Source organism: Pogoniulus pusillus, chromosome 15, assembly GCF_015220805.1.
Source record: "Pogoniulus pusillus isolate bPogPus1 chromosome 15, bPogPus1.pri, whole genome shotgun sequence".
In the NCBI taxonomy this organism is placed as follows: Eukaryota; Metazoa; Chordata; class Aves; order Piciformes; family Lybiidae; genus Pogoniulus; species Pogoniulus pusillus.
In genome coordinates, this window is record NC_087278.1 from 2,553,787 (window position 1) to 2,574,931 (window position 21,145).

A 21,145-nucleotide genomic window follows, 5' to 3' on the forward strand; every position below is an offset into this window, starting at 1 on the left:
CAATTCAAACCCTTGAAACAGAAACCTCTGAAACACAGAAACTCTTCAAACTCACCCTGGGCAAAAGCTTTTGCCCACAAAGGAAGACCCAGGGCTAGCACAAGGCCCTTGAGTGACTACACTTGGCCAGGTTCATGGCAGATCAATGGTTCAGCAGCCAGGCAGCCTCCTCTAAAGGGGTAATTAGAGATGAAAAGCCAGCAGAGCAAGCTGGGTGCCAGCTGCCCTGTCAGCCTCTGGCACTGCTCACACTGCTGGCAAACACAAAGCAAACAGGACGTAGCCAGAGGGCAGGAGCAGCCCTCAGCTCCTGGGTGCAATGAAATCAAGCTCTGAAGCAGCAGGACTGCTGGCAGGGCTGAAGGCTCTGCCTTTTCCTGGGGAGTGTGGCAGGCAGCTACCTAACACAGCTACTCTGGTGGCTGCCTGTGCTCGCAGCTTTGCTCTGCTTGGTGTTTGGCTTTTAGATATGGTTTTACTGTCAGCCTTTCAGCTGCAAGTCTCTGCAGATGGCTGATGGCATGATGGGCAGCCTGTGCTTGCTGAAATGCAAACTGAGTGGTGCCACACCACCCTGGTGCCCCACTATCCTTGTGCCCCAACATCCTTGTGCCACACCACCCTGGTGCACCATCACCCTTGTGCCCCACCACCCTGGTGCCCCACCATCCTTGTGCCACACCACCCTAGTGCCCCACTACCCTTGTGCCACACCAGCCTGGTTCCCCACCACCCTTGTGCCCCACCATCCTGGTGCCACACCACCCTGGTGCACCATCACCCTTGTGCCCCACCACCCTGGTGCCCCACCATCCTTGTGCCACACCACCCTAGTGCCCCACTACCCTTGTGCCACACCAGCCTGGTTCCCCACCACCCTTGTGCCCCACCATCCTGGTGCCACACCACCCTGGTGCCCCAACACCCTGGTGCCACACCACCCTTGTGCCACACCACCCTGGTGCACCATCACCCTTGTGCCCCACCACCCTGGTGCCACACCACCCTGGTGCACCATCACCCTTGTGCCCCACCACCCTTGTGCCCCAACACCCTGGTGCCCCACTACCCTTGTGCCACACCACCCTGGTGGTGATTGGCATTGGAATGGGCTGCCCAGGGAGGTGGTGGAGTGCCCATGACTGGAGGTGTTGAAGCCAAGGCTGGCTGGGGCACTTAGTGCCATGGTCTGGTTGGTTGGGCAGGGCTGGGTGCTAGGTTGGACTGGATGAGCTTGGAGCTCTCTTCCAACCTGCTGGATTCTGTGATTCTATGACTACTGTGGGGGGATGCCTCCTCCCTCTGCCTGTGCCCACAGCCTGCAGCCTCACCCCTCAAATTCAGCTCTCCCCTTTGCCAAAGCCAGACAAAGAACCAGTGGGGACTCGATCAATCAGCCCATGGCTGCTCAGAATTAATGATGTGCAACTCTGCAACTCAGCAGCACCTAAGAAACCCTCAAAGGCTTAAGAATCCCAAGACAGCAGCACAGAGTGAGGCAGAACTCCCTGCTGAGGAACATTCACAGTCCCACAGCCTAAGAGCCTGCATTCTCTGACAGCCCAAGTGGTGCACAATAGGGCATGTCCCGTTGCCAGAGCACAGGGAGGTGGGCAAAAAGAGAACAGAAGGGGATGGGCATCCAAAAAGCCTCAACCCTGATGTGCAGCCACTTATTTTGCATGCAGAGCTAAGGAGTGAAGCACTGAATAGCTCTGTGCCTACTTGTTCATATTAATCTGAATGTGGGCTCCAAAGAAAAGAGGTTTTGTGACCTGAAAACCTGCTGCAGCATTGAGCTTCCAGGGCAAGCAGCCCTGCCAAAGAGGCATGTTTGGAGATGGTGCAAATGAAACCAGCTGCTGGTGGAGTAGAGCCCAAGGTAGAGCAGGGCATGGTGCACCTGGTAGAGATCACTTGTAAAGGTGTGATGGGCCTGAGGGCAAGGAAATGAATGGACTGGCTGGAAAGCTTAAGATGTAAAGAGAGTAGAACAGTTGTTGAGTTCATACCTTGAATATTGAATTCAGATTTGGACCACTCACTCCAAGAATGGCATTGAGGAGCTGGAGTGTGTCTTGAGAAAGGCAACAAAGATGATGAAGGGTCTGGAGAACAGGGCTGGGAAGGAGCAGCTAAGAGAACTGGGGGTGTTTAGACTGGGGAAGAGGAGGCTGAGGAGAGACTTCATTGCTGTCTACAGCTCCCTGAGAGGAGGTTGCAGGGAGGTGGGGGTTGGACTCTGCTCCCTTGTATTGGATAAGATGAGAGGAGATGGCCTGAAACCGTGCCAGGGGAGGGTTAGGTTGGAGACAAGGAAAGATTCCTTTGCTGCAAGAGTGGTCAGGGCTTGGAACAGGCTGCCCAGGGGGTGGTGGAGTGCCCATCCCTGGAGGTATTCAAGCAACCTGTGGCCATGGCACTCTGGGACATGGTTTGATGCCATAGTGGTCTCGGGTTGACAGCTGGACTCAATGATCTCAGAGATCTTTTCCAGCTGAACCAATCCTGTGATTCCATGATTCTAGAAGCACAAGGCCAGCACAGAGGTCCTTAGATTTGGAGCTCCCAGTTGACTCTGTGGGGATCAGGAGGAACTCTGTTTCCGCTGCCTATGAGAGACTGCTGCTTTGCAGGTTGCCTTCCTCCAGAGGCATTAGTGCCTTCATCAGCTGCTCCCTGCCAGGCCCAGATCCCCCTGTGGATCCCAGCAGCACGGGCTGGGTTGGCCAGGCAGTAGCTCAGACTGCCAGGCACACTTTGCAAACCTCTGCAGCCCTGCTTGCTGCCAGGCTGGGGACTCAGTCTCAGCGAGATCCACACCTGGCTGAGCACCCACAGGGGTGCACCCACACACGTGGCAACCCAGCTGGTCCTGCTTCTGCATCAGATGCAGCCAGACAAGGCCTGGTCCCCACTGGTCTCCCTCTGGAGCATCCCCAAGCACACAAACACAGCTCCCACCTCAGCCTTTCAGCGTTCACACAGCTCTCCACTCGCCTCAGCAGCAAAGCCTCCTCATAACCATCTTTCATGTTGTCACAGGGGCTTTACATCCCAGTGCCCTTTCACACTGCCTCCCTTCTGGGCACAACAGCCCTGTCACGACGCCAGGCACAATGCAAACAGTGTTACAAAAGTTGCTTTCTGCAAGATAAACGAGCCACTGATTTCTCTATACAAAGGCAGCTGCCAGGCTCATGCTTCCTTCCACAGCCTTTTGTGGCTGAATTACAGCCTTCCACTGCTTCCTTTCACACTGCAGAGACATTGGGTTCCTTGGGTTGGTTTTGTTGGGCTGGGGCTTTTTTTTTATCCCCTTTAGTCACAACCTATAAAATACTTCTCCCCCTGTTTATCCTGGACCCTGGGCAGTGAGACAGAGATGTTGTTTCAGGGGTGGGGAAAAACCCCAACATAATAAATGCTTTCAGTCACCTGCTCTGAAGTGATTGATCTTGCAAAACCTCATTTTGTAGAGCCCAGCACAAATGCAGACTGAAAGGAAAACCAATCTCCCAAGAGCTGATAACAGAGATAGGTTAAACAGCTGGGAGGGGGAAACTGCTTCTCATAGAGTTCCTTGCATGGACCCTGGAAGTGTTTAAGGGTGGTTTGGATGTGGTGCTTAGAGCTGTGCTTTAAGGTGAATCCTGTGGAGTAGAGTCCTAGGTTGGACTTGGTGATAACTCTTGAGGTGTTTAAGGGTGGTCTGGATGTGGTGCTTAGAGCTATGCTTTAAGGTGAGTCTTGATGAGTAGAGTTCTAGGTTGGACTTGGGGATAACTCTGGATATGTTTCAGGGTGGTCTGGATGTGGTGCTTAGAGCTATGCTTTAAGGTGAGTCTTGATGAGTAGAGTTCTAGGTTGGACTTGGGGATAACTCTGGATATGTTTCAGGGTGGTTTGGATGTGGTGCTTAGAGCTATGCTTTAAGGTGAGTCTTGATGAGTAGAGTTCTAGGTTGGACTTGGGGATAACTCTGGATATGTTTCAGGGTGGTTTGGATGTGGTGCTTAGAGCTATGCTTTAAGGTGAGTCTTGATGAGTAGAGTTCTAGGTTGGACTTGGGGATAACTCTGGATATGTTTCAGGGTGGTTTGGATGTGGTGCTTAGAGCTATGCTTTAAGGTGAGTCTTGATGAGTAGAGTTCTACCACCTCCCTGAGCAACCTGTTCCAGGCTCTCACCCCCAGGGTGAAGAACAGTTTTGGCACTTGGCTCCTTCCCACAGCAGCACCTGTTAGCTCCACACCCTGGTTTCCACAGGCTGCATGTCTGCCTGCAGGCTCTGTTACAGTTCTCAGCAGTGCTGCAGGCTGTGGTCTCAAGCCACTTTATGCCACCTAAACAATCCTGAGCAAAGAGCTTCCTTCCAAGACTTCTGCTCAGGGAACCTCTGTGGGAAGCAGAAGCTGCTCTGAGCAGTGCTGTCAACCACAGTGCTGCACACACTGCTTTCAAGATGTGCAAGGCTGGGTCTGTTGGAAGGGAAATGTGCTGTCTGCTGCTTGTCTGAGAGCATCAGCCAAGAGAAAGGAGAGCTCCCTGAAGAGCTGGCTGGGTGCCAGACCTCCTCACCTCCAGGATTTCTTTAATGCTCTTTCCCTTTCTAGCATTATTCAGCAAAATCTGATGGACTGCTCTGGCTTCTCCCCACAGCTCCTCTGCCAGCAAAGCCAAGATCACAGAATCACAGTGGCAACAGAAGCAAAATGCTTCTCTGTGGTACCAAAGTCAGCAATGAAAGATCAGAAAGGTGACAGAGATCAGCCTGGTTGTACCTTTGAAGATAGAGAATCACAGAAGGTCAGGGGCTGGAAGGGAGCTCCAAAGCTCAGCCAGTCCAAGCCCCCTGCCAGAGCAGGAGCACCCAGAGCAGATCACACAGCAACACAGCCAGGTGGGCTTGGGATATCTGCAGAGAGGGAGACTCCACAGCCCCCCTGGGCAGCCTGTGCCAGGGCTCTGGCACCCTCACAGGGAAAAATTCCTCCTCATATTTCCATGGAACCTCCTCTGCCTCAGCTCCCACCCAGTGCCCCTTGGCCTGGCACTGGGCATCACCCAGCAGAGCCTGGCACCAGCTCCTGGCACTGACTCTGCACACACCGATAACCATTGCTGAGGTCACCTCTCACCTGAGCCCCCTCTTCTCCCAGCAGCACAGCCCCAGCTCCCTCAGGCTCTGCTCCTAACAGAGCTCTTCCATTCCCTGCAGCACCTTTGTGGCTCTGTGCTGAGCTCTCTCCAGCAACTCTATGTCCTTCTAGAACAGGGGGGCCAGAACTGGACACAGTGCTCCAGATGTGGCCTCACCAGGAGTTGCTGTCCCTGGAGCTGTTCAAGGCAGGACTGGACGTGGCACTTGGTGCCATGGTCTGGCCTTGAGCTCTGTGCTAAAGGGTTGGACTTGATGATCTGTGAGGTCTCTTCCAACCTTGGTGATACTGTGATACCAACCACAGCCCTTCTAACCCACCCCAGAATGGCACTGCCCCTCCTGGCCACCAGAGCACAGTGCTGTGATGAGAGCAAATGGCTTGAAATTTGTGCCAGGGGAGGCTTAGGCTGGAGATTGGGAATAAAATTATTTGCTGCAGGAGTGGTCAGAGGTTGGAACAGGCTGCCCAGGGAGGTGGTGGAGTTTCTGCCCCTGGAGGTGTGGCCATGGCACCTGGGGACATGGTTTAGTGGCCATGGTCTTGTTTGGTTAATGGCCTTAGAAGTCTTCCAAGGGAACAGTTCTGTGATTCTAGGGCATGAAGAGCTCTTCCTCTGTAAAGACTGAGGGAGCTGGGGGTGTGCAGCCTGCAGAAGAGGGGGCTCAGGGGTGACCTCACTGCTGTCTGCAGCTCCCTGCAGGGAGGCTGTAGCCAGGTGGGGTTGGGCTCTGCTGCCAGGCAGCCAGGGACAGAAGAAGGGGACACAGCCTCAAGCTGTGCCAGGGCAGGTCTAGACTGGATGTGAGGAGGAAGTTGTTGGCAGAGAGAGTGATTGGCATTGGAATGGGCTGCCCAGGGAGGTGGTGGAGTCCCCGACCCTGGAGGTGTTTAAAAGGAGGCTGCATGAGGCACTTGGAGCACAGTTTAGCTCATCAGAAGGTGCTAGGTGATAGGTTGGACTCAGTGATCTCAAAGGTCTCTTCCAACCTGGTTAATTCTGTGATGCTGTGATGGAGAACTGCTTGGCCCTAGCTGCTGAACGGGGAGAGGTTCTGGAAGCAGTGCCAGCCTGTGGGTGCATTCCTGAGCAGGAGGCAGTGGGTAGGATGTGGGCATCTGCCACCTGCCTCTTCTCCTCTGCTCCCAGCTGAGGAGGGGCTCAGCTGCTTGCTTTGGCTCCTGGACTCTTGCAGAGAAGTTACAGCTCTCCTGGCAGCTGAAAGGAGGAGTCTCCTTTGCATGAAGTCAGACCAGAGCCAGGCTGCTCTGGCAGGGCACTCAGCTCAGACAAGTCTCTGAGCCTGGGCTCATCCCTGAGCTCAAGCCTGCCTCCACTGAAAGAGCCTTTCAGAGCACATCCAGAGCTTCAGAGCAGCGTTCCTGACACCAGTCCTGTGCCATGCAGCCTCCAGCCTCCTTCCTCTGCAGTTCTCTCCAGATCTATCCTTCCCCTCCAATCTCACCAGTGGGCTCTTGGTCTTCCAGGTCATACCTGCTTCAAGGTGGAGGACTGGGATGCATCCAAAGCAGATCACCATGTCTGCTGGGTCTGCAGCTTCAGGGGCAGGCAGCCAAGAAGAGCACATGCCTACCATGTCCCTGCTGAGGCAACTCTACCCATCAGCACACCTGCCAAGTGCCACACATGGCACACATTACCCAACCTGGTTAATCCTCTGATTCCGTGACTGCTTTTGCTCCCTGTGCTTAGACTCCAGGGTGCCACACAGCACACTTGGACCCGTGTGCAGGACTAGACCACCTCTGCCACATCCCAAAGCCCTCTTTGCCGTGGGGCAGCCCTTGGACACCCATACATACCACCTGGAAAACACCAGCTGCCTTGAGAGGCTTGAATCCCGCCACCGGGACGCAGTGGTCGGCGTGGCCGTTGCAGAAGCAGCTGCCCTTCACGATGAAGTCATAGATGGCATAGTGCAAGGGCCCTGGGGGCTGCAGGGGCTGCAGGGCAGGGCTGGCAGGGAGGCAGGGACAGCCCTGCTGCTCCAGCAGCCGCACCCGCAGGTTGGTGATCTTCAGCTGTGCCTGGGCTTCAGCGCTGTATGGGTCCTCCACGGCGTGGGGTGGTGCCAGGGCTCGATAGATGACCTGGGCAGAGAGGTGCAGCAAGGGAAAGCATCAGAAAGAAATTCCCTACAGTGAGGGGGGTGAGAAACTGCAGCAGGTTACCCAGGGAGGTTGTGGATGCACTCTCCCTGCAGCTGTTCAAGGCCTTGAGCATCCTGGGTGGGTGGAAGGTGTCCCTGTCCATGGCAGGAGGTTGGAACTAGATGATCTTTAAGGTCCCTTCCAACTCAAACCAGTTCAGAGGAGGGCCATAAAGATGCTCAGAGGGCTGCAGCAGCAGCTCTGCTATGAGGACAAGCTACAAGAGTTGGGGCTCTTCAACCTGGAGAAGGCTTTGAGGAGAGCTTATAGTGGCCTCCCAGTATCTGAAGGGGGCTCCAGGAAGGCTGTGGAGGGACTACTGACAAGGTATTTCAATGACAGAACAAGGGGGAATGGGTTTGAACTGGGAGAGGGGAGATTGAAACTAGATGTTAGGAAAGGGTTCTTTGCAGTGCAGGTGGGGAGACACTGGCACAGGTTGCCCAGGGAGGCTGTGGAGCACAGAAGCACAGAATGTGATCAAAGACAGGCTCTGCTCACTGCTCCCTGGCACAGGACAAGCAGCAATGCATGGAAGCTGCAGCACAGCAGGTTCCAGCTCAACACAAGGGGAAACTTCTTGCCTGGAAGGGTCCCAGAGCACTGGCACAGGCTGCCCAGAGAGGCTGTGGGGTCTCCTTCCCTGGAGCCTTTGCAGGCCTGTCTGGATGTGTTCCTGTGTGACCTGAGCTAGATTGGATGGTCCTGCTGTGGCAGGGGGGTTGGACTGGATGAGCTCTTCGGGTCCCATCCAACCCCTGCCATCCTCTGATCCTGTGATTACAATTTCTGCTAGATGCCTCTGCAGACTGCTCCCTGACTGCCAGTTTTGCTTGTTTGTCCTCACTCAATGCACCTGAGTGCTGCCTGCAGCTGCAGCACAGGCAGCCACAGCAGGGGAATCAATCCCCCTTGAGTGCCCTCACACACAGAGAGTTAAATCTTGTCTGAGTGGAATTCAGGGGGAGTTGTGCTGCTGATTTCTCTGGAGCCAGGATTCCCAAATTCTCCAAACACTTCTTTTTATGGCTACTTGAAAACAGTGATGCTAAACATGAGCCCTCTCTGTAACTCCCAAGGGCTGTCCTGTACTGCTCCTTCTGTGCCCAGCAGCCCCACAGCCGTGCTACACCCTGCAGCAGTGCCAGGGAGAAGGGCAAGCCTGGTCTTGGCACTGCCAGGCAGTAAATGTCCTCCTGCCTCTGCCCCAGATGTGAGTTATGGAACAAAATACAAATCACTCATTCTAAGATGTGGGAGCCCACACAAACAGCAGCTTTCTGCTGGGCAGAGTGGGTTGAGTTGGAGGCAATGAGGTCAAGGTTGTGCTTTCCAGCAGGACTTCCCTGCTCAGTTATCGACCTCTCTGATTTATCTTTCAGGAGTCAGCACATCACTGGGTCCACATCAACCCCAGAAAGCTGTTATGGGTCTGCAGCCCTGTGCTGCCCAGCACCCCACACCCACCTACAGGCTGCTGCCAGCTTTCATAGAACCAGAACTGCTTTGCCTGGAAAAGACCTCTAAGATCAGAGTCCAACCATCAACCTAACCTCACCATGGCTGTGAAATCAGGTCTCAAAATGCCATGGCCACACATTTCTTTAACACCTCCAGGGATGGGGACTCCACCACCTCCATGGGCAGCCTGTACCAAAGCCTGAGAGCCCTTCCTAATATCCATGAGCAGTTGCTGCTCTGTTGATTGCTTCACACATCTTTTTGCCTTAGCTTCTTGCCCTTCCACAGATGCAGCCCTGCAGCTGTGTGTGCAAACAGAGCAGCAGCCACGACTGTGGTGCACTCCGGCACCTCTATGGGCAGCCTCTTCCAGTGCCTGAGAGCCCTTCCTAACATCCACAAGCAACTCCTGCTCTGTTGATTGCTTCACACATCTTTTTGCCTTAGCTTCTTGCCCTTCCACAGATGCAGCCCTGGAACAGTGTTGAACGTGGTGCACTCCAGCACCTTCATGGGCAGCCTGTACCAATGCCTGAGAGCCCTTCCTAACATCCACAAGCAACTCCTGCTCTGTTGATTGCTTCACACATCTTTTTGCCTTAGCTTCTTGCCCTTCCACAGATGCAGCCCTGGAGCTGTGTGTGCAAACAGAGCAGCAGCCATGACCATGGTACACTCCAGCACCTTCCTGTACCAATGCCTGAGAGCCCTTCCTAACATCCACAAGCAACTCCTGCTCTGTTGATCGCTTCACACATCTTTTTGCCTTAGCTTCTTGCCCTTCCACAGATGCAGCCCTGCAGCTGTGTGTGCAAAGAGAGCAGCAGCCATGCCCGTGGTGCACTCCAGCACCTCCCTGCTCCACAACGACCTCGGTTTATAAATACCCCAAGGTCCCTTCACCAGCAGAAGCCCAGCATGTTTACATGCCATGGGCAATGAAAGGACATCTTTATATCTATCTCCACAGTGGGAAGGAAAATGCTAATGAATGATGCTGAGAGCAACAAAACAGGCTCTGAAGTCAAAGCTGCTTGAGGAAGTCAACAGCATCAATGAAAGATTTGCCACCAGCAAAACCTCCTCCATGAGTCACAGACGCATCGCAGGCTGCAGCAGCCTCCACCCACTGCAGCTGCAAGGGCCTGCACCTCTGCCAAGGTGCAGATCTCCACAAGGATAAAGTGGGGTCCTCTGGGATGCAAATGCTCACAACATTGCAGGAATCATGGTCCACAGGAAGCTTTTTCCTCACAGGCCTGCAGATACAGAGAGAGCTGCAGAGGCTGTGGACAGGGACCCTTAGCGCCCAAGCATGTGCCCCTTCCCTGAGTCACTGCTCCTGGCTGGAGACAGAATCAGAAGCATAGAATTGCTTTGGTAGGAAAAGACCTCCAAGATCATCAACTGTCAACCTAAGACCATCACAGCCCAGACTGCAGCCAGCCTTCATAGAATCAGAATTGCTTTGGTTGGAAGAGACCTCCAAGATCATCAAGTTCAACTGTCAGCCTAAGACCACCACAGCCCAGATTGCTGCCAGCTTGCATAGAACCAGAACTGCTTTGGTTGGGAAAGACCTCCAAGATCATCAACTGTCATCCTAAGACTACCATGGCCCAGATTGCTGCCAGCTTGCATAGAACCAGAACTGCTTTGGTTGGAAAAGACCTCCAAAATCATCAACTGTCAGCCTAAGACCACCACAGCCCAGATTGCTGCCAGCTTGCATAGAACCAGAACTGCTTTGGTTGGAAAAGACCTCCAAGATCATCAACTGTCAGCCTAAGACTACCATGGCCCAGATTGCTGCCAGCTTGCATAGAACCAGAACTGCTTTGGTTGGAAAAGACCTCCAAGATCATCAACTGTCAGCCTAAGACCACCACGGCCCAGATTGCTGCCAGCTTGCATAGAACCAGAACTGCTTTGGTTGGAAAAGACCTCCAAGATCATCAACTGTCAGCCTAAGACCACCATGGCCCAGATTGCTGCCAGCTTGCATAGAACCAGAACTGCTTTGGTTGGAAAAGACCTCCAAAATCATCAACTGTCAATCTAAGACTACCACAGCCCAGATTGCTGCCAGCTTGCATAGAATCAGAACTGCTTTGGTTGGGAAAGACCTCCAAGATCATCAACTGTCAACCTAAGACCACCACGGCCCAGATTGCTGCCAGCTTGCATAGAACCAGAACTGCTTTGGTTGGAAAAGACCTCCAAAATCATCAACTGTCAGCCTAAGACCACCACAGCCCAGATTGCTGCCAGCTTGCATAGAATCAGAACTGCTTTGGTTGGAAAAGACCTCCAAGATCAGAGTCCAACCACCAACCCAACACCACTATGGCTGTGAAACCACATCCCAGAGTGCCATGGCCACAGGTTTCTTGAACACCTCCAGGGATGAGGAGTCCACCACCTCCCTGGGCAGCCTGTGCCAATGCCTGACCACTCTTAGCATTACAGAATCACAGGATGTTAGGGGTTGGAAAGGACCTCAAAAGGTCATCAAATCCAACCTCCCTGCCAGAGCAGGGTTCCTACAGCAAAAAGATCTCTCTCCAGCTCAAAATAGCTTTTGGGTTTCTTCACCTCCAGTTAACAGTGTTTCTCCCAGACCTGAGTTTATTCCATGAGGGCATTTCTTTTTTTGCCTAATCACAACTTTCACTCAACTTCTGGGCTCACAAACCCCTCCAGATGCATTATTTCATCAGCTACTCACTATCAAAGAAGACAGTTAATTAGGGGTTTTACTCCTCATCCTCAGAAGCACTGCTTGCCAGGCTGCACTACAGCAAAATGAGCCAGCAGACTTCAGCTGATGATTATGAAGAAGTCCTCTGCCCCATCAGCAAGAAAGATGGCTTTTAAATACTCTTCCCTCCAGCAATTCTCCTCCTTCCCTTATCCTCACAAAGATTTATGTCCTCAGCTTTCGCCTACCTGTTGTGTGTGTGTGTGTGAAAAACCTGGAGCTGCCTCCAAAGAGCCAGACAGAGAACTGGAGCTGCCTGTTTGCAGGCAGGGCTGTAAGAAAAGCTGCCTTGCCCCCCAGAGCTGCAGACTAACCCCTCTGACAGCTCCTGAGCATGAAGCACCACTGCAGAAGCCTGCAAAGGCAGCAGGTTAAGTGTTTCAGCAGCTGCAGCAGTATCATAGAACCACAGAATCAGGCAGGGTTGGAAGGGACCACAAGGAGCAGCCAGTGCCAACCCCCCTGCCATGCCCAGGGACACCCTACCCTAGAGCAGGCTGCACACAGCCTCAGCCAGCCTGGCCTCAAACACCTCCAGCCATGGGGCCTCAACCACCTCCCTGTACTGAGGACCAAGAAGATTTCTTTCAGCCTAACTTGATTTCAGGAACCTTTTTTTTCAGCTGCTCTTCTGTCCAGTGAAAAGTGTTTGTGTCTAAAAGTGTTTGTGTCTATTTGTGTCAGACTGGCTGCTCAAACCACCCAGCTACCATGAGCTACATTTAGTTTGGGGCAAAAGAACAACCTGTCTTGAACTGTATCACAGAAACACTCAGGTTGGCAAAGCCCCTCAGGATCACCAAGTCCAACCTAGAATCCTACTCTACAAGACTCACCTTAAACCATATCCCTAAGCACTACATCCAAACCACCTTGAAACACCTCCAGAGTTATCACCAAGTCCAACCTAGAACCCTACTCTACAAGATTCACCTTAAACCACATCCCCAAGCACCACATCCAAACCACCTCCAGGTTTATCACCAAGTCCAACCTAGAACCCTGCTCCTCAAGACTCACCTTAAACCATATCCCCAAGCACCACATCCAAACCACTTTTAAACACCTCCAGGTTTATCACCAAGTCCAACCTAGAACCCTGCTCCTCAAGACTCACCTTAAACCATATCCCCAAGCACCACATCCAAACCACCTTGAAACACCTCCAGAGTTATCACCAAGTCCAACCTAGAACCCTGCCCTACAAGATTCACCTTAAACCATATCCCCAAGCACCACATCCAAACCACCTTTAAACACCTCCAGGTTTATCACCAAGTCCAACCTAGAACCCTGCTCCTCAAAACTCACCTTAAACCATATCCCCAAGCACCACAACCAAATGAGCCTTAAACATATCATAGCATCATAGAATGGTTTAGGTTGGAAGGGACCTCAAAGTTGATCCAGTTCCTCACTACAAGAAGGACATTGAGGTGCTGGAGTGTGGCCAGAGAAGGGCAGCTAAGCAGGTAAAGGCTGCAGAGCTGCTGCACAGACACCTTAAAGCATCCACCTGCATGGAAACAGGCACTGGTTACACCTGTACTGGCTGTGTGCTCATCCTCTTGTGGTTTTGGTGATGCCCTAACTCCTCAAAGCCATTTCACAGAACCACAGAATGGTTTAGGTGGGAAAGAACCTCAAATCTCAGCCAGTTCCAACCCCACATCATAGGCAGGGACACCTCCCACTAGAACAGGTGGCTCAAGGGCTCATCCAACCTGGGCTTGAACACCTCCAGGGAGGTTGTGGAGCACAGAAGCACCCAATGTGATCTTTGATCACATTGGGTGCTTCTGTGCTCCACAACCTCCCTGGGCAACCTCTGCCAGTGTCTCACCACCTGCACTGAAAGAACCCTTTCCTAACAGAACCCTTTCCTAACAACCATCCTAACACCCAGGCTGAGGGACTCCACCACCTCCCTGGGCAGCTCATTCCAATCCCTGACCACTCTCTCCATGAAAAACTTCAAGGTCCCTTCTAAACCAACCCATTCTCCCCATTCAAAACTTTTCCCTCATGTCCAACCTAAACCTCCCCAGCCTCAGCTTGAGGCCATTCCCCCTTGTTCTGTCTGCAATTGCCTGTGAGAAGAGCCCAGCAGCAGCCTCTCCACAGTCTTCAGGTAGTTGTAGACAGCAATGAGACCAACATATCAATGCAGACTGTCCAAAAAGGGCATGAGAAACAGCAGCAGCACCACCCCCTTTAGTGCCCACAGCACAAAGGGCATGAGAAACAGCACCACCCCCACCCCCTTTAGTGCCCACAGCACAAAGGGCATGAGAAACAGCAGCACCACCACCCCCTTTAGAGCCCACAGCACTGAGGGCTGCTGCTGCAGAGGCTGGTGACAGGGAGCCATGCATACATGTCCAGTGAAGTTTCAGGCATTAACTTCTTTTCTTGCTGGCAATGTTGCCCAGGGAGAATGTGAGGAGCTGCCCACTTGTCTAGCATTCTGAAGGCTGGTAGACTTTGGGCATCTCACGCCGACACCCACTGTGCGCAGTGATTAATCTTCAGCTTAAGTCCCCAGGAGCTTTTGATCCCAACCTCCTGAGAGGTGTCAGCTCACTGCTCTAGGTTACACACTTCCCATGTTAACTGGTTGTATCCAGGAATCCCAAAGAGAAGCATGGCAGCCCAGACTGCCAGCCAGCAAAGTGAGAGCTGAATGAGTGACTCAGGGCTCCCTTCATGCCCCAAAAGGAGCTGGGAAATGAAGCAGTGGGGTGCAGTGCCTTGGAGAGGGGCTCTGGCTGCACTGAAATGCTGGGGCACTTTTCTCAGTAGCCCCACTAACAAGGCCAGCTGCCAGCTCAGAGCATTCAACTCTGCCCACCCAAATTCCTCCTGTTTCATCTGGGCACGGCGCTCTTAGCTTCCAACAGAAGGAGCTTGGAAAGGGTCTCCTGGAGCACTGGGACCCATTCCCTCCTGCTGTTGGCAGCCTACAATACACTGCCTGCCTTTCACAGGCTGGTTGTGAGGAATAATCTGGTTTAGCCACAGCTGGAGGCCAGTCCAGAAGCCCTGATCCTCAGCTGTTGGAAAGTGGCTGTTGCAAAGAGGGGACTGCTGCTCCGCGCCATTAAGCACTGGCAATGCTCCACCCCAGAGGTGGCTGCATTCCAAGAGCTGGCCCAGAAGAGGACCAACCTCCATGTGCCAAAAGCACTGGAAAAGCCAGGGAGGAAAGGAGACAATGAGACCTTCCTGTGGGCTAGCTGCAAGGGGGGGAATAGTGTAGAGGAGCAGTGGGCAGGCTGGAGAAGTGTCTTGCTCTTCACATGCCCTGGACGTGATGACCTTTGAGGGTCCCCTCCAATCTGAGGCAGCCTATGATTTTAGTGTTCCATTGACTCCAGCCTGACTTCATCTGCTTCATCTCATTAAGAATTCCCCTGGAAGTCATTATTCTTCTGCTTATGAAATAATCCCTCCCCCCCCATGCTTTGCTTAACTCACTGATGCAATGCAAAGAGCTGGGCTGGGTTTGGTCACCACCCTCATCACCCCTGGGCTCCAGCTGAACAGATTCTCCCTTTGCATGTGGTGCTCCTATACAAAGCCTGACAATCAGAGCAGCCAGGAAGAAAGAGACCTGGGGGTGCTGGTAGATAGTAGGCTGAGCATGAGGCAGCAGTGTGCCCAGGTGGCCAAGAGAGCAAATGGCATCCTGGGCTGGCTCAGGAGCAGTGTGGGCAGCAGGACAAGGGAGGTTCTTCTGCCCCTGTGCTCAGCACTGCTCAGGACACACCTGGAGTGCTGTGTCCAGTTCTGGGCTTCCTAGATTCAAGAGAGATGCTGAGGTGCTGGAAGGTGTTGAGAGAAGGGCAGCAAGGCTGGGGAGGGGCCTGGAGCACAGCCCTGTGAGGAGAGGCTGAGGGAGCTGGGGGGGTGCAGCCTGCAGCAGAGGAGGCTCAGGGCAGAGCTCATTGCTGTCTGCAGCTGCCTGCAGGGAGGCCGTGGCCAGGTGGGGTTGGGCTCTGCTGCCAGGCAAGCAGCAACAGAACAAGGGGACACAGACTCAAGTTGTGCCAGGAGAGAACTAGGCTGGATGTTAGGAGGAAGTTGTTGTCAGAGAGAGTGATTGGCATTGGAATGGGCTGCCCAGGGAGGTGATGGAGTGGCTGTGCCTGGAGGTGTTGAAGCCAAGCCTGGCTGGGGCACTTAGTGCCATGGTCTGGTTGCTTGGCCAGGGCTGGATGCTAGGTGGGACTGGCTGAGCTTGGAGTATTCTTCCAACCTGCTTGATTCTGTGATTCTATGGATTCCCATTTCCTCAAAGACAGAGTGATCAGGAAGGTGCTGCTAAAGAGGCTTTTTCTCCCTACAAAATGCACTTCTGCAAAGTGTAGAGATGAGACCTGAACCCCTCTGTGCCTAACCATGTCCTCACATGTCCTGAGCGCTGCTGAACACCAGCCAGGATCTGTCTTTCCTTCTCATCAGCTTGGCTCTTTGTTTCATCTCTCTGTGCAGACATCAGTGGCACAGGGTGATGAGAAAAGCCATTTGCAGCCCTGAAGTGGGCTGAGATCCCAAGCTTTTCTTTTCTTTAGGTTATTCTTGCCTATTGGCTTAGGTCCTTTGTGAAGTCCCAAGCCCTGCAAATGACTGACCTCAAATCTCCTGTGATCCATGATATCCTTGGAGGACCTCAGAACAATGGAGCTGTAGCTTCAGTTGAGGACAGCAATGAGAAGCTTAAACCCCAAGTTTAGTCAGGCTTAGAGGACAGGCAAAGCTGAACTGGGCAAAAGCTTGTAGGCTTTGAGAGTGTTTCTCCAGGCCACAATCAGAGCTCCAAAAGAAGAATCACTGAGCATCTGTGCTCAGAAAAAATCCTGTTTGTGTCTGCAAGTGTTACAACTCCTCACTGTCTACGAGGGCCAGACTGGTGAGAAGCAAGCTCACAGGCTCACAGAATGTTAGGGGTTGGAAGGGACCCATGGAGATCATCCAGTCCAACCCCCCTGCCACAGCAGGACCATCCAATCTAGCTAAGGTCACACAGGAACACATCCACAAAGGTCTGCAAAGGCTCCACAGAAGGAGACCCCACAACCATTCTGGGCAGCCTGTGCCAGTGCTCTGGGACCCTTACAGTAAAGAAGTTCCCCCTTGTGTTGAGGCAGAAGCTCTTTTGCTGCAACTTACACCCATTGCTGCTTGTCCTATCCCAGGCAGCAGTGAGCAGAGCCTGTCCCCCACTCCTGGCAACCCTCAGATACTTATAAACATTGATTCAATCCCCTCTCAGTCTTCTCTTCTCCAGACTAAGCAGCCCCAGGTCCTCAGCCTCTCCTCATCAGCCATGCCCTCCTGTCCCCTCATCATCCTCCTAGCCCTCTGCTGGACCCTCTCCAGCAGATCCCTGTACCTCTGCAACTGGGAAGCCCAAAACTGAACACAGTATTCAAGATGAGGTCTCAGCAGGGCAGAGCAGAGAGGGAGGAGAACCTCCCTTGATCTGCTGGCCACACTCCTCCTAATACACCCCAGGCTCCCATTGGCCTTCTTGGCCAGCAGGGCACATTGCTGTGCCATGGGGAACTTGTTAGCCACCAGCACCCCCAGATCCCTCTCCACAGGGCTGCTTTTAGCAGGACACAATTCTCCTCTACACAGCTCACTTCAGGTAGAATCAGTAGGATTGATGTCCACATGCTTAAAGGAAAGGGGCAGGCTGCTTGCAGCAAAGGTGCAAGGCAAAGCATTTGAAGACTCTTCTGCTCCAAAAGACATCTGAAATCAGTGAAATGCTCAGTTCTACACAGAGCCCAGAGCAAAACAGTGGCATGTGATGTTTGAGAAGCTAAAAGCATGACAGACTCAGCTGCTGGAATACAGTCAAGCTGCAAACAAGCCTCTCCTATTAATAGCAAACAGCAACAAATGATTTATTAGCAGCATTCTGAAGAAGTGAAGACTCAAACAAGTCACTAATTTACTACAATCTTGTCAAGGAGACCCTGCTCAGTTAAGTTCTCTTATCCTGGAGCTTGTGTAAATGGGGACACTGGAGCAAGCTAATCTGAATTGAGCACAGATGGGAATGTGAAGTGAGTGAGATAATTGCATTGCAGAGTGGACAGTCAGCCTGGCTCACCGGGAAAGAATTAACAGCTGCTCAGGGGCCCTTGGTGATGAGCCCCAGGCTGTGCTCTCCAGCCAAGGAGAACTGCAAGATCAGAGAGTGTAAAAGAAGAAATGCTAACATGGGCTGGGCTGGGGGAGGGAAGTGTTTGTGTGCATGCTGATAACGTTGGCCCTTCTGTCCGGCCATGGAGCTGAAAGACTTCTGCATCTTTAGGGGATCTGCTGGAGAGGGTCTAGAGGAGGGGTGTGTTAAGAGTGTGTCCAGCAGATCAAGGGAGGTTCTCCTTCCACTCAACCTTGGTCAGACCTCATCTTGAGTATTGCCTTCAGGCTTGGGTTCCTCAGTTTAAGAGGGACAGGAATCCATGGAGAGGGTCCAGTGGAGCGCTAGGAGGATGCTGAGGGCACTGGAGCACTGCCTGAGGAGGAGAGGCTGAGGGATCTGGGGCTGCTTAGTCTGGAGAAGAGAAGACTGAGAGGGGATTGAATCAATGCTTATAAACATCTGAGGGATGGTCATGAGGGGGGGACAGGCTCTGCTCACTGCTCCCTGGGACAGGACAAGCAGCAATGGATGGAAGCTGCAGCACAGCAGGTTCCAGCTCAGCACAAGGGGAACTTCTTGACTGGAAGGGTTCCAGAGCCCTGGCACAGGCTGCCCAGAGAGGTTGTGGAATCTCCTTCTCTGGAGCCTTTGTAGGCCTTTGTGGATGTGTTGCTGTGTGACCTGAGCTAGACTGGATGGTCCTGCTGTGGCAGCGGGGGTCCGACCCGATGATCTCCATGGGTCCCTTCCAACCCCTAAAATCCTGTGGTCTTGTTTACTTAGATCTGGTTGCACTTGGCTGATGAATCCAGGCTGATGAATCCAGGCCTGATTTCCCCTGCAATGATGTGGCTGAAGGGTCACACCCTGGAAAAGTGGGAATACTCTGGTTTCAATGCACATTTGGATGACCCAGCCTAAAAGTTGGCTTTAGCCTTTCTCTTGAAACACTGATGGGATAAGGCCAGCATTTAGAGGTTTCTGCCTATGCAGAAGAAACTGCTCCTAGCAAACATTTACTTCAATAAACTCAGCACAAGGAAAGTGTTCAGTGATCTCTCTGCATGCAGCTGATCCAAAATGATGCCCTGACAAGGAAGGAGTTTTCTGTCCCCTATGCAGTGTTGCAAACCTAACCCCTCAAACTGGTACATGCTTGAAGCTTGCTGGAAATCCAGGCTGGGTGTGCTGAGGTTTCCTCCTCTTTTCCACTTCTCTTTCAGCCATACTGGACAGGTTCCATGATGGTTGCTCTCTTCTCCCAGGCAACCAGTGACAGAAGAAGGGGACACAGGCTCAAGCTGTGCCAGGGCAGGTTCAGGCTGGATGTTAGGAGGAAGTTGTTGGCAGAGAGAGTGATTGGCATTGGAATGGGCTGCCCAGGGAGGTGGTGGAGTCCCCGACCCTGGAGGTGTTTAAAAGGAGGCTGCATGAGGCACTTGGAGCACAGTTTAGCTCATCAGAAGGTGCTAGGTGATAGGTTGGACTCAGTGATCTCAAAGGTCTCTTCCAACCTGGTTAATTCTGTGATGCTGTGACGGAGAACAGCTTGGCCCTAGCTGCTGAACTGGGAGAGGTTCTGGAAGCAGTGCCAGCCTGTGGGTGCATTCCTGAGCAGGAGGCAGTGGGTAGGATGTGGGCATCTGCCACCTGCCTCTTCTCCTCTGCTCTCAGCTGAGGAGGGGCTCAGCTGCTTGCTTTGGCTCCTGGACTCTTGCAGAGAAGTTACAGCTCTCCTGGCAGCTGAAAGGAGGAGTCTCCTTTGCATGAAGTCAGACCAGAGCCAGGCTGCTCTGGCAGGGCACTCAGCTCAGACAAGTCTCTGAGCCTGGGCTCATCCCTGAGCTCAAGCCTGCCTCCACTGAAAGAGCCTTTCAGAGCACATCCAGAGCTTCAGAGCAGCATTCCTGACACCAGTCCTGTGCCATGCAGCCTCCAGCCTCCTTCCTCTGCAGTTCTCTCCAGATCTATCCTTCCCCTCCAATCTCACCAGTGGGCTCTTGGTCTTCCAGGTCATACCTGCTTCAAGGTGGAGGACTGGGATGCATCCAAAGCAGATCACCACATCTGCTGGGTCTGCAGCTTCAGGGGCAGGGAGCCAAGAAGAGCACATGCCTACCATGTCCCTGCTGAGGCAACTCTACCCATCAGCACACCTGCCAAGTGCCACACATGGCACACATTACCTCTCCTGGCTCCCACCACTGCGGTGACCGCCAGCTTGGATGACTGCAGCAGACTGCTGCTCTCTGAGCACAGATCACTTCCCCAGTCCTCTCCACAACCCTGGTCCCACCACCACAAAGGGAAATTCAGAGCTGCTCTGCTGCAGAAGATGAAAAGAGCTGTTCTGTCATCTGTCATTCCTCCACCAGCACTGAGCTGTGGGTCTTTGACATGACCCAAGAGGCTTGGCAGTTTGGCAGCTTGGCAGCTTGGCAGCTTGCTTCCCCTGCGACCATAAATCTCCTCAAGATCAACATCGCAGCGAGTTGTGATGAGGGAGGATATTTGTCATAACAGTTGAGTCAGGCATCTAAGGAATGACTCAAGGGGATGAGGGCAGAAGAAATGCACAAAGCCTGATCCTTCTCTTCAATAAAAACATCCAGTCCAACCTTGCACCCAGCCCTAACCAGTCAACTAGACCATGGCACTAAGTGCCTCACCACCTCCTAAGGCCCCCACTGAGCTCTGCACATTGTTCTTCCAGGGGAACATTCACCATCCCTCAGGGTGTTGAAGAAATCACAGAATCACAGAATTAACTGGGTTGGAGAAGCCCTCTGAGATCATGGACTCCAACCTAACACCTTCTAATTAACTAGACCAAGGCCCCAAGTGCCTCATCCAGCCTCCATTTAACCACCTCCAGGGATGGTGACTCTACCACCTCCACAGGCAGCCCATTCCAATGCCAATCACTCTTGCTATGAATCAAGCAGGTTGGAAGAGAGCTCCAAGCTCAGCCAGCCCAACCTAGCACCCAGCCCTGCCCAACCAACCAGACCACGGCACTAAGTGCCCCAGCCAGGCTTGGCTGCAACACCTCCAGCCATGGGCACTCCACCACCTCCCTGGGCAGCCCATTCCAATGCCATTCACTCTCTCTGCCAACAACTTCCTCCTAACATCCAGCCTAGACCTGCCCTGGCACAGCTTGAGCCTGGGTCCCCTTGTTCTCTTGCTGCTTGCCTGGCAGCAGAGCCCAACCCCACCTGGCTACAGCCTCCCTGCAGGCAGCTGCAGGCAGCAATGAGCTCTGCCCTGAGCCTCCTCTGCTGCAGGCTCCTGCACCCCCCCAGCTCCCTCAGCCTCTCCTCACAGGGCTGTGCTCCAGGCCCCTCCCCAGCCTTGCTGCCCTTCTCTCAACACCTTCCAGCACCTCAACATCTCTCTGCAATGGAGGAGCCCAGAACTGGACACAGC

General features: G+C 53.1%; 1 protein-coding gene across 2 annotated transcripts in view; it reads right to left on the reverse strand.

The window, feature by feature from the left end:
* NTN4 (netrin 4) overlaps positions 1-21,145 on the reverse strand; it is a 43,014-nt gene that overhangs the window by 15,275 nt on the left and 6,594 nt on the right. Inside the window, exon 3 of one of the 2 annotated variants that reach the window (XM_064154950.1) lies at positions 6,987-7,274. The exons of the other annotated variant lie outside the window; for it this stretch is intronic. Coding sequence (XP_064011020.1) covers positions 6,987-7,274 — 288 coding nt within the window. The remainder of the gene's footprint in view (positions 1-6,986; positions 7,275-21,145) is intronic. 2 annotated transcript variants of the gene reach the window in all.